This window comes from Cornus florida, unplaced genomic scaffold (genome assembly GCF_030987335.1).
Source record: "Cornus florida cultivar Cherokee Brave unplaced genomic scaffold, ASM3098733v1 CherokeeBrave_3.0.0_Hap2_Chr08, whole genome shotgun sequence".
Taxonomy (NCBI): Eukaryota; Viridiplantae; Streptophyta; class Magnoliopsida; order Cornales; family Cornaceae; genus Cornus; species Cornus florida.
In genome coordinates, this window is record NW_026775578.1 from 16,539,680 (window position 1) to 16,553,198 (window position 13,519).

The 13,519-nt window shown below is 31.5% G+C and overlaps 2 protein-coding genes across 2 annotated transcripts; both read right to left on the bottom strand.

Moving 5' to 3' along the window:
• Positions 1-3,024: 3,024 nt before the first annotated feature.
• LOC132269792 (transcription factor TCP11-like) lies at positions 3,025-3,606 on the bottom strand. Its single transcript, XM_059771033.1, has one exon. It carries the CDS (start codon positions 3,604-3,606, stop codon positions 3,025-3,027), a length of 582 nt encoding a protein of 193 aa, XP_059627016.1.
• A 6,214-nt stretch (positions 3,607-9,820) lies between these two features.
• On the bottom strand, positions 9,821-10,405 carry LOC132269793 (transcription factor PCF1-like). Its single transcript, XM_059771034.1, has one exon. The coding sequence runs from the start codon at positions 10,403-10,405 to the stop codon at positions 9,821-9,823; it is 585 nt and encodes a 194-aa protein (XP_059627017.1).
• Positions 10,406-13,519: the final 3,114 nt, after the last annotated feature.

The window sequence follows — 13,519 nt, forward strand, 5'->3', positions numbered from 1 at the left end:
GTAATGTCAGAAATATTAGTGACCAATGGCGTCACATCCACTCACATAAATGAATAGGAGTTGTCTAACTTTTGATTTCAAATCTTGTCATTTTTTGATCTTTTACCATAAATCTATACGCATTTAAAAATGATGACCTCAAATAGTTATCTATTGTTGTTATTTACTCATTTCTTTTCTTAATTTGTCAAATACATAGATATTAAACAATAAGTGAACTGTCCAAGTCTGGCATAAATGTGTAGTTTCCTTATTTAAAAATTATATCCTTATATTCTTAATGGATATATATATCCAACAAAATAAGAAAATAAATGAGTAAATAATAACAGACGGTCAAAGTATTCTCCAATAGGTGATAGCTATGCTAGATCATCTTCAAATACTCATAAACTCATGGTGAAAGACTAAAAAAGAATAAGATTTGAAGTTCGAAAATCAAACTCCTATTCATTTATGTGAATAGAGACTAATGATATTTTCGACATTTCATTATCTACTCACATAAATAAATAAGAGTTTTCTGACTTTCTACTCTAAATCTTATCCTTTTTGGGTCTTTCACCGTAAACATATGAAGATGATAGGGCATAGTTATTACCAGTTAAAGAATACTTCTTTATTATTTACTCCTTTTTGGAGACAAGTATTTTGTTGTTGGAGTATTGATATTTGTTGTTTGAGTGTTGATATTTTGGCCCAAGGTTTGACAGAATCACTTCACCAAATAAATTTAATTGATAATTAATACAAGAGATAAGGAAGTGGAGGATGTACTTTAAAAATATTTTCCTTCTTGTTAGTTTAAGTTTAGCTTAAATGTGTTGTCTCCTTCTTTTTTTCTTTTCTTATTTTGTCAGATATATAGATAACCCAATAATAATATATTAGGAAAATAAGGAGACAACACATTTACACATTTACGTTAAACTTGAACAAACAGAAGGAAATTTTTTTTAAAGTCAATGAGTTAGACAAAATTCTTTAACCAATGCTTTTAATGAGTCGATGCATGTCAAATATAAGAAAATGTACGAGAAAATATGATTCTTCACTTCCTTATTTCTTGCATTAATTATCAATTAAATTTATTTGGTCAAGTGATTCCGTCAAACCTTGGGCCCAAATATCAATACTCAAACAACAAAATACTTGTCTCCAATCATGAAAGAAGAAGACATATTTCCTTAAATGTTTGAAGATAAGTCTTATTCTAAGTATTTAATAATAATAATAATAATAATAACAATCAAACCCTAAAAAAAATTAGTTCGGTTTGGTTCTGAACCATGGTTCTAGAACTTCAAAAATCTTTAAAAAAAATAATGTAATTAATAAGACATTATTTAAAGTTTCCCCCTGTAATGTAATAATAATATTAAAATATAACATTGAATACCCCAAAAAAAAAAAAAAAAAAAAAAAAAAAAAAAAAAGATTAAAAAATTAAAATATATAACATTAAATGAAAGCTATTAGATTGTACCATACCATAAACAGCTGATATTATAATATAACATTAAATACATACAATTTTTTAATGATGAGAGTACAAAAGGTCTCTGGAGACACAGACCTGTAGTTTTGTAGTCTCATCTTTAGGTTTTATATATATATCATCAAATGACATGGCTGTTTCCAGTTGGTGACTTAAGATCACACTTTTGTAGAGGGTTCACTGGATCCAACAAGTTCAGTGAATTTCCAACTCGAAGGTCTTCTGTCATTACCGTTGAGAAGATGCCGAAATAAGGCGGGCTAATATTTTATCCATCTCCAAGGATTTAAAACGATAATGAAGTTTGTCATTTTTTTTTTTTTTTGACAAAATAAAAAATGAAAAAGAAAGATATTGAAGTTTTTTTAATCTCTTTATGGTCTCTTTCTCTTGAACCGGGTCCGGGTATATGCGGCAACTCGCTCAAATCTCAGACCCTAAATTCTCCATCAACGAATAATTCATCGCTATGCGAAAAACACTTGATATCAATTTGGAATCAACAATAGAATTATGCTTGTAGTTTTTGGTGGATTAATACTTGCTAATGTCATCTCTAAAAGGGTTGTCAGTGGCAGCTAACGCTGATGGACTAGAATGTTTATTGGTGTTTCAATGGCGCCTCGGTTCATCCTCCCACAAAGAAATTTTTTTTTTGGCATAAACATATTCATAAATATTCCACTAGGAAAGCTTTTGCTGTTTTCATTATGGTCTCGTTCGTTGCTTTGTAGTATCGAGATACAAGTCTAAAAATTACTTTCGAGACGTGAATCATTGCGCGCTCTCTCTCTCTCTATATATATTTTACGGGTTTTATCGTAATGCACTTCAATCGGTAGTCGAATCGTAATCTAACTTTTAGTTATTTTTCAAACCAGAATTAAAAAAAGAGCCAAAATAGCATACTGGTTGATTGATTCCAACAGTTTATTGATTCCAACGATTTTTTGTACACTCTAACAATAATGATGCAAAATAAGTGACATTTAAATTTTGTTATTATTTGGTTACAGGTTCATTTTCTTTTCATAACCATGAACTTTACCCTTTTGATAAAACTATGAAAAAATTTACGGGAGATGATATATATATATATATATATATATATATATATATATATCCTTGTGATCTTGCTTCTACACATTCATTCATAGACCCTAATTAAATTCCAACATGAAAGGATTCAAGAAACACAAACATATATATATATATATATAATTGATGTAACAATGACAATTTATTCTCGGGAACATTCTACCATAGACGGAGTCTAATTTTTCTAAATACTTCTAATTTTTCAAATACATATCATCAACGCAGAGAACATTATTAGAAGCCCTAAAACTCCAATATCTGACCCATAAAATTAGAACATAAAAGATGTCCACTAAACCCTTAACCCCAAAAGCTAGAAAAAGATGAAATAGAATATGCATATATAAATAATTTTATTATTCTTCAATAACAATATAGTTCTTTATCCCCCTCTTTTTGCTCTCAACTCTCTCTCTTCACCTTCTCCATCATCCATTCAGCGATTGCCAAAAATTTGCAAATTGCATGCTCGCCATCTCACTCTCAAACAGATCCATCTCAAAGTTTGAATCAAAATCATTAACATCCAAGGTATTAGGCAACACTGGTACTCCAGATTCTTGGTTTTCAGGAAAAGGTGGCACTGTTTGGGGCTCAAAATCAGCTGAAGACAGCATCATAGAATTATCACATAAATCAACAGATGGTGCAGATGGTTGAGGAGGAGTACTAGAGGGGAGAGGAGCCGAACCAGTGACCGGTGGAGCAGCCGCGGCGGCGGCGGCATTGTTGGAAATGACAGCATTGATGGCTGGTTCAGCTTGCTGCAACAGCCACTCTATGGTCTGACCACAAGTCCGATGGCCGAGCTCTTGACTCAGCTGGAACACACGCTTAGCACAGTTGAGAGCTAGGCAGATCCGGCGGTCTCGGCCGTTCACCTTCACATGGCGGTCTTTGGAGGCTGCTTTCGGGGCTTTGCGTTTGGTTGCAGCAATGGGTTTCCGCTGCTTTGCTGAGGAGTAGCAAGAAACCATCTCAGGTACCCCTAGGGCCCTTGAAGAACTCATGTTGCTTATAATTAAGGGTTCTAGCACACAAAAACACACACAAACGCACATATATATATATAGTAACACAATGTATTTACAGATAGACTATGTTTATTATCCCTGCTCCTTAGTTAACTAATTAAGTATTTAATTCCTTTTGCGGATAAGTGCATTGAAATTAATTTCTCTAAAAAGAGGCATGAACTGTAAATCGAGACATACTCCTAAAGGGAAAAGAGTCAGTACAAGATAAAATTATAAAATTTTTGAATTTTTTCTGTGGATGAACGTGGATTAATTTTAATATATGAGTTGTGCTAAGTAGGCTCTTGCTTGGATGCAATTAATATATCACCCACATTTACTAACTTGCTTTGCCAATTAGCACCACTTATATGTGGTTTTGCAAGATAATTCTGACATGAACAGATGAGAAAAAGGTCATAAGTTCATTAGTGGTCGATAAGACCACGTTTCATTTACACATAATCATGTTGGTCACTGACACACTATAATTGAATACTATTCTGTTAGACCTACAATTTGTTTTTTTGTTATTCTGGATAGCTAGGTTAGGATATGCATGAGTTTGTCCATGATAAAATTTTGGTCCATGATGAAAATTTGGCCTATAATGTCTTTTTGATTTAACAATGTGGTTGAACATTGGGGTCTGCCCTACTCTAACCAGTTAATTTCTTTAGTTCCATGCCTCTCTATTGGGATTTAAATCATACACATTTCTTGGACCCTAAACTTTTCATGCATTGAGGTTCTCAATATTTGAGATAAATATACGAAGAGAAAACAACTTCTAATTTTTACTTGTACTACTCCTTTACTTTTATTTAATTTTTTTTTTTTTTTTTCATTTCACTTCGGAGATGACAACCACTCTTGATTGAGAAGTCATACCAACTCGTTTGCAATAATTTTTGTTTCTTTTATGTAGTAGAAAAAGAGGAATAGAAACTATGACACTTCCATTTGACTTACGCGGTATTATTTGGAAACTGTTTTTTAGTTTAGCTTTTAATGGGAGAAGAATTTTTTTTCTTCTTCTTCTTTTTTTTTGTCCGTCTATTTTGGCAAAATATTTGTTGAAGCTCTTCTACTATTATCTCAACACCATACAAATAAACTGTTGGTAGGTAAGCTGACAGATGGTAATTTTTCTTAAATGGCAATCTCTGATTGGGCAACATTGTATCTATTTATTGTGTTGTTGTGATCTTCATTGAGAGTTACTTAATAAGAAAAACCTCCACTCTCTTCTCTTATGGATATAAGCGGTAGTGGTTGAACCGCGTAATAAGTTATTCTTTCTTTATTTCTCTCTTCAATTTTATATTGTTCTACGGAGCCATTCAACATAGTCAAAATATGAGAACAAGCCATATAGAAGAAATTATGTCATGGAGTTAATAAACAATGTGCTTAAAAAGAATGCTCTCTTACCACCAGCTCCTCTATTTAGATGGAACCACATTATATGGTTCCCCAAACGTATCCCTAGACACGCCTTCATTACCTGGTTTGCCTTGAATTGTAGACTCTATACTACGGATAGGTTCTTATGGTCGCCCTCGGATAACTCTAACCTTTGCTCTCTTTGTATGAATGAGGTAGAGACCCATATATGAGCTTTTGTTCTTTAAATGCAGTTTCTCCTCATGTATTTGGGATTATGTGAAGCGCAAGTGTAGTGTGTATTGTGGTGATCGCAGCTTTCTTTTCATGGGCAAGTGGATTGGGACGGTTTGGAAAGCTTAGTGTAAATCGATTGAAGCCATTACAATCAAGCTCTGCTTCTCTACTACAATTTATTTTATTTGGAAATAGAGGAACAATCATACCTGTGCTGGAACTCAAAAGTCCCCTCAAGCTGTATAAAAGATCATCGAAGATTATGTTCGAGCTCGTCTTCTCTCTATCAAAACTAAGGACTCCGCCAGCTTGAGATATATAGCTGCTGAATGAGGGTTCCCTAGTTTGATTATTAATACTGCTGAGGTTACGTCTGGGTGATGTTGCCTTCTGTTGCTCTCCCTCCTTGGTTTGAATCCTGGTTCTGAGCTTGGGGGAGGGAAGGTTTTTATTTGGCTTTGGGCCATTTGGGTTGGGCTTTCGGGTGAGATCTTCTAGCTTGGGCCTGTGTTTTCTTGGTTGCCTTCGGGCTGTTTTTTTGTGGGCTAGTTGGTTAGCGTTGTACATCTTATATTTGGTTAATATATATGACTTAACCAAAAAAAAAAAAACTTAAAAAGAGTCATATTCCACTATTTATTAATATAACAAACAAAATATTTATCCAAACATTAACTCCATAACAACTCTATCCCAAAGAAGTACCGTCTCACCAGTCACCATCATCACATGATATTTGACTAGCCAATTTTTTTAATACTCTTTGTTCAAGTGTGTCGTGCGTCCTTGACATGGTTGAATGGTAAAATTTATCTGAGAGTCCCATAATGCTTTCGTTTTACCTTTGTCTAGTTATTGGAGTTAATTTGTTTTAAGTGTCCGAAGGATAGAAAAAAAGTTCACTGTTTAATGCAGCATATACAACCAGCATGTACAATGTTTGATGCAACATGAACACTAAAATGTGTTCAAATGCATGTGGCAAATTAAAGCTGAATTGGGTGTTAATTAGGCAACACCATAAATCAAAATGTTATAAACCTTGATGATCGAGTTCCTCTTGCATTTCAAGGAACTCCAATTTCCTTCTTCTTTCTGAAACAGGTGTGGCGGCGTTTTTCGAGTGATAAAGAGTCAGGTCTTAAGTGTTCCCACTCTGTGTTTTTAGGTCCGAGTGATAAAGAGTCAGACCTTAAGTTCCCCACTCTATGCTCATTGCCATTTAAAAAATAAGTAAATATGTCACAAACTCTTTTTGATACAGTGAAGTAGCAAAAAAGAATTATATGTATGTTTACTTTGTTTCTAGTACTATATATATATATATACTAGGACTAGCACTCATGCTTATGTTTTATTTGTTTGTTTTAATTTATATATGGTCCAAATTTTGTAATGAACTTTCTAAGTTCAAATATATATTGGATCAGGATATTATTAGGTTTTCTTATGTAATGGATTTTCAAGTTTAGTGAAATATGTTTATATAATTTTTTTAGAGGGGTGCATGAGTAACAATTAGAAAAAAAAAAAAAATATTTTGTTTCTCTCTATGTTTTAAATTTCATTTCTATTATATAATGTGCAACCATGGCCAATTTGTGACAAAAAGGGAAAGAAAAGATGAAAAAGGAGATATAAAAATAAGTATATGTCAAGCATGCATGTTCAAAAGGTCCGATAAGGTTACTTTGAACATGAGATAATTCTAAGTTCACTTTGTTAGATTTGTAGGCTTAGGTTTAGCAAATTTCGTATAATAGAACTCAAGAAATATAATCCTGAACTAGGAAAATTCTGTTAAGTTCTACTATAAGTTTCTTGAAATTTGGATGAAGTTTCTACCCCTACAAGGAACAAATTCATGAAGTTGGTCAAAACTTATGATTTATATATATATATATATATATATATATATATATATATATATATATATTCAGGACAAGAATGTTAGATTAAAAGTGAGAGGTGCAAAGACTTATAGTCAGGCTCTCAAGAATAATTCGAAACAATCCAACCATTGAATTACCGAAGTTCTCAAAACTCATCCGGACCAACCCATTAGCATATCAAAATCAAATAGATATAAATCATTCTATTTTTGCAGCCTATTTCATTCCTAAAAAAAAAAAAAAAGAAATTAGATATTGGTTGACCATATAAGTCATGTTGAATAACAATCCTTCCATTTTCTATTTCTATTTATAGAAAATTCGTGTGCTTGGGAGTCCATGATAATTAAATAAACCTTGTTATCGGCTTTATATTTTTTGTAGATTTTATTTATTTATTATTATTATTTTTTCATTTCAAGAATGTTAGGGTTAGATCTGGAGTAACTTATTGGATTGGATCTCGAGTTGAGCTAGTCCAATAGGTAATAAAGGGCTCTGGATCTATATAGCAACATATGCCGAAAATTGATCCGAATATGGTCTAAATCTTGGCAAAATGGTTCAGTAGTTAGATAAAAAGTGTGGGTTGATTATAATTGGGCTGGTCCGGGCTGGGCCAGGTTGATGTTGGTTAAATAGACGCTAGACTAGGGTAGGGTTTGAATTGACACAAGTCATTCGGAAGTCAATTTGACTTGTACTGTGATGTACGGAGTAATTCGTATATTTAGTTGTTTTATTTTATTTTAAACATATTAAAAGCAAGAGAAGACACCCAATCGGGAAGCTGTATGTTAGGCCACAAAATAATGTCATCTTAGTACATTAGGTATGAAAATTTTCATTTGACATATATTGAAACATTTCCAAAATGTTAAGTTAATTGACATTAAAAGTCATCTGTAACGGGCTTATTCATTTTCAAAAGTTTAAATTATTGAATAGTACTGCATACCCATGTCATTTTCTATCCGGATCCGATGTGGGACAAATCTCCCCTTGTAACATTCTCCCCCACCCGAATTCGCAACGCCCTAATTGCGATTGGGCCACTCTACTTACTTGGGGTGGCTCACCCGGACGCTTTTCGAGTCGGGCGCTTGGCGTGACACCGGATTAAAGATTGGGTCTGTCTCTGATACCAACGGTAACGAGTGGGCGCTTGTCCATTTACCTAAAAGCTCAAATTATTGAGTAGTACTGCATACCCACCCATTTATACCTATGTCACTTCTCATCTGGATCCGATGTGGGACAAGTCTCCCCCTTGTAACACCATCCTTGTACGTTAGGCAGTAATTTATTCAATTTATAAAAAATAATACTTTAAAAATAACACAATGGCAAATCAGAATAATTTCTCATGTGTTTTTGGTCCCGTTTCTATCTTGCTTGTTTACAACGTTAATCCAAACTTCAATTCAACAATTAGTAAATGTGCTAAAATTTTTTTTTGATGTTATTATAGCATTGCAACATGATATAATATGTTATATAATAAATATGTTATAATAGCATTGCAATATGATATAATATTCGTACTTCACTTTTCAACATATAATTTTAAATGAAATGATAATTATAATCCTAACTTTATAAATAAATAATTATTACTTTTTAAATAACAAAACTGTTTTTTCAAATTTCCTCTCCTTATCTCTAATCTTTATTATTTTAGGTTTCTTTTGACAAGACAAAAAATTAATTGAATATATATATATATTTTTTATGGGACCAAGAAATAAAAATTTATGTTGAATAAATTGACTCTTTTAACCCGATCAAATAAATAAATAAATAAATAAATCATTGAAAAAATTATCTCTTTTGACATGGAAAAAAAAGCCCAAAAAAAAATATTTATTAAAGAAATTATCTTTTTTGTCAAGATCCCCCCCCTCCCCCCACCCAAAAAAAAGAGAAAAGAAAATAAGAAGATTAATTTATATATTTTTTAATCTATATGAAAAACAAATAGAAAGGAAAAGAAATAGTAAATAAAGTAAAGAAGGTAAAAATATGTTAAAGTTGAATAAATGGTAGTTATGACATTATAAATTAAGGGATAGTATATTAATGAATTCAATGACCTTATCATTTCCTTTAAAAGAAAAAAATAAATATAGTACAATTGAAAAAAAGTGAAATACGAATATGATCTACCTACCGTTCTTAAATGAATTTACATTGCTGGGTATAACATGTTGCATTACTTATTTATTTTTGTTTCTACTCACATTCTTTCATGAATACAACTCCACAGCACATATCACATGTAGCATCATCACATTCATGCTTTTTTAACTTCTTAATGTTAATGCTATGTTTGGAAGTACTGAAATATAAAATTGAAAGAAAATTAGTTAAAACTTTACAAGGATTTCTTTCTGATCCTAAATTCAAAACACCAATTCAATACTTCCAAATACAACATAAATTAAATTTATTCTCAATAACATAAGGGTTTCTTTTTTCCAATTGCTTCCAAATTTTCAATATGTATAACACCAAAATTTTCATCAATGGAAATTAAGAAGATTTTGGTGATCGAAGAACACTGTTTGAAGCCCTAAAACTCCAATATCCGACCCATAAAAAATTAGAACATAAAACACGCTCACTAAACCCCAAAAGAAAAAAGATAGATCCCCTTTTTTACTCTTAACTCTTTCTCTTCATCATCTTCTTCATCATCCAGACAGTGATTGCCAAAAGTGTGCAAATGGCATGCTCGCAATCTTGCTGCCAAAAAAATCCATCTCAAAGTTTGTATCAAAATCATTATCAAAGCAAGGTAACACTGGTTCAGATATGGATGCTTGGTTTTCAGGAGGAGGTGATATTGTTTTCGTCTCAAAATCAGTTGAAGACATGATTAAAGAATTAGCACATAAATCAACAGACGGTGGACTAGAGGAAAGAGGACTCGAACCGTCGATCACCGGCAGCGGCGGCGATGGCAACGTGGAGGAGTTGGTGGAAATGACAGCATTGATGGCGGGTTCTGCTTGCTGCAAAAGCCACTCTATGGTCTGACCACAAGTCCGATGGCCAAGCACTTGACTCAGCCGGAACACACGCTTAGCACATTCGAGAGCTAGGCAGATCCGGCGGTCTCGGCCGTGTACCTTCACATGGCGATCTTTTGATTGTTTGTGAGGGTGACCGTTGGCTTTTGAGGCTTTGCGCTTAGTTGCAGCAATGGGTTTTGGCTGCTTTGTTGACGAGTTGCAAGAAACCATCTCCGCTACTCCTATGGCCCTTGAAGAACTCATGCTGCATATAATTAAGGTTTGCTAGCACACACAAACACACACACACACACACATATATACACACACATAAGCATATATACAGATAGACTACCTAATTTGGTATTTCCTTTTGTGGACATATGCATTGACCATTATGTTTAATTGGAAATTCCTCTAAAATGAGAAATGAACTATATATGATAATGGTATGGAGATGTAATCTTTAGGAGATAAAAAAAACTTTGGTATTTATATAGATAAATATGGATAAGTTTTAATATATGAGTAGTCTCGTGCTTGGCTGCAATTAAGTTTTAATCATGGACATTTACCAACTCGCTTTGCCAATTAGCATTTGGCATCATGTGGTGAAAGACTATTTCAGTGAAGGTCATCATTTACTTTCAAAATAATTTAAAATCGATGGGGTCAACAAAAATCAAGCAACGAACAACAAATTATATATATATAAATGAAAAAAACAAACTTGCAAACGGATATTTTCACTGACTGACGTGGTTTGAAGACAAAGAATTCTTGTTTCTTATCAAATAATTAAGGCCTTGTGATTTAGTGGTTCCCAATCTAATAAAATCTTATTAAAACCTTATGATTTATACTCACGTTCTTTGTCGCAGATATTTTGATAATCCAATGGGTTAGTGCCTTATTTAAACTCTCAGCATTTATTAATCTAACTTCTAACATTTCTTGCATTAAATCACCTTTAAAAAAAAAAATCACTATTTAAAAAAGAAACCTAAGTCTAATTGTTTAAGCCCTCTTCCTAATTTCTTAACATTTATCATTTTTTTTTTCCATATACTATTCTAAAAGTGCAAGTCCCCTCCCTAATTTCTTAATATTTTTCATTTTTTTAAAATATAAAAATCTAATAAAATCTCATTAAAATCTTTATGATTTATACCTCATTAACATCTCTTTAAATCACCTTTTTAAAAAATCCACTTTTTAAAAAGAAGCCTAATTCTAACTGAGTAAGCCTCTTCCAAATTTCTTAAAAATTTTCATTCTTTTTAAAATATAAAAAATCTAATAAAGTCTCATTAAAATCCTTGTGATTTATACCTCATTAACATCTCATTAAATCACATTTTTTTAAAAAAAATCCACTATTTAAAAAGAAACCTATTCCTTCCCAAAAATTGTAGAGCTAAAAATAAAAAAATAAAAATAAAAATAAAAAATAGCGTACCATTTATTTTATTAAAAAAAAAAAAACCTCATTAAGATTCTCATTTGTTCTTTATAAAAAGTATAATAATATCTCATTAAATTACCTTATTTGATTCCTAAAAATTATAGATCCCTAATCTAAAAAAATCAACTATTTAAAAGGGAACCTATTTCTTACCAAAATTTCTAAAGCCAAAAAAAAATAAAAACGTATCATTTTTTATAAAGTTCCCATATGATTCATACCTCATTAACATCTCATTAAATTACTTTTTAAAAAAAATTCCACTATTTAAAAGTAACCCATTCTTTCCCAAAAATTGTAGAGCCAAAAAACAAAATAAATAAATATACACGCATCAAAAAAGTTGCATTTGCGCGTGCTCTTTTGGTAGTAAAAATAAAAAAACATTGATTTCATAAAAACATTAATTATTAAGGGTATTTTGCGGTTTTAATTAAAAAATTGATCCAAAAGACAATTTACATATATTTTCGAATGTTAGAAATTTATATACACGAGGGATATTTTTGGCTTATTCTTTACTTATAACATGAGAGTTTTTTTTACACTTTATCCATTATATATATGTGTGGTTTTATATAATTTTGATAGGAAGAGAGAAAATTCTCATAACACGTACATTATGATGTTTGGTCACTCCCTATTCTGTTAGCCTTATAATTTGTTGAGTTTTGCCTGAGTTGGCCCATAGTATCCTTTTGGTCCATCAATGTGGTTGAATAGTATTGGGTTTTCTCCTTCTCCAACCCATCCATATTTGAACCCTCTACATTTTTTGAACTTGGACGTTTTATTGAAATCCATTTGACTGTCAGCGACAATATTAAAGTAAAAAGATGAAGAAGTAAAAAAAGAAAATGATAAAATTAAAGATGCATATATATATATATAGTTATATTGTTCTTTAATACACCAGCATGTAGTTGTTTATCCTCCGCCTCATCTTCTTCATTATCCAGAGAGTAATAGCTACCTTCATGCATTTTTAATGGTGTTTCTTTTTAGTATTAAAGGGATGTGACATCTTTTCCGATTCAAATCAATCTATTTAGCTTCTCAACTCACAAGAAGGAAAAAACCTGTATTAAAAGGACAATGTAAAAGTGTTAGTTAGCTACCTTCCAAACAAATATGAAAACTTAAATTAAATATTTACAACCAATATAATTCACTTCTTCCCCAAAAAAAAAAAAATGTTCTCCCTTACTCCTACAAAAAGTATCTGCCCCAAAATAATTATTTTAATTTAAAATTTAATGTACAATTTTTTTTAATATTCCTAATCTAGGCTTCTTGCCTTGAAATTTATAAAAACAATAGAACGGTATATTTAAAATTTTATTTTCTAATAAATAAAAAAAGTTAAATTCCAAAAAAAAAAAAAAATTTATAAGATGAAGGTAGTATTTGCATTCAAAACTGTATAATAACACAAAATAAAAGAATTAAACTTCGCGGATGCACCTTCTAAAGAAAGCATGTCACATTAAAATAATATATGTGATAGGAGCAAAAACAAAAAATAAAAAATAAATTAATTTGTGTAATTTGAAGCAATTATCAATTACTGCAACAAGGCACCGAGAAAATAATTTATCCAGACAAAGACAGGACCACAAAATACTTCCACCACCAATTCACCTTCCATTAATCAAGAATTTGTAATTATATTGGGATTCACCATAAAGGAATAACTTTTTTATTTTACAAGAAGTAGCCCTTGTTTAACTCATTATATGCAATCTACTTCTTCCACTGCGCTATACAAACGTTTCAAATAAAAACAAATTAAGCTATTAGTTAATGAAATTCATATAATATCATCTAAAAAATCCAAAATTAGAAAGGCCAAGTACTGAAACTTGACTCAAGTTTATAATGACTAATTGCTAAGAAAGTATATACAAAATCTG

What these genes read in the sequence shown, in the direction of transcription:
- LOC132269793 (XM_059771034.1), bottom strand. Translation starts at nt 10,405, where the DNA reads ATGAGTTCTTCAAGGGCCATAGGAGTAGCGGAGATGGTTTCTTGCAAC.
- LOC132269792 (XM_059771033.1), bottom strand. Translation starts at nt 3,606, where the DNA reads ATGAGTTCTTCAAGGGCCCTAGGGGTACCTGAGATGGTTTCTTGCTAC.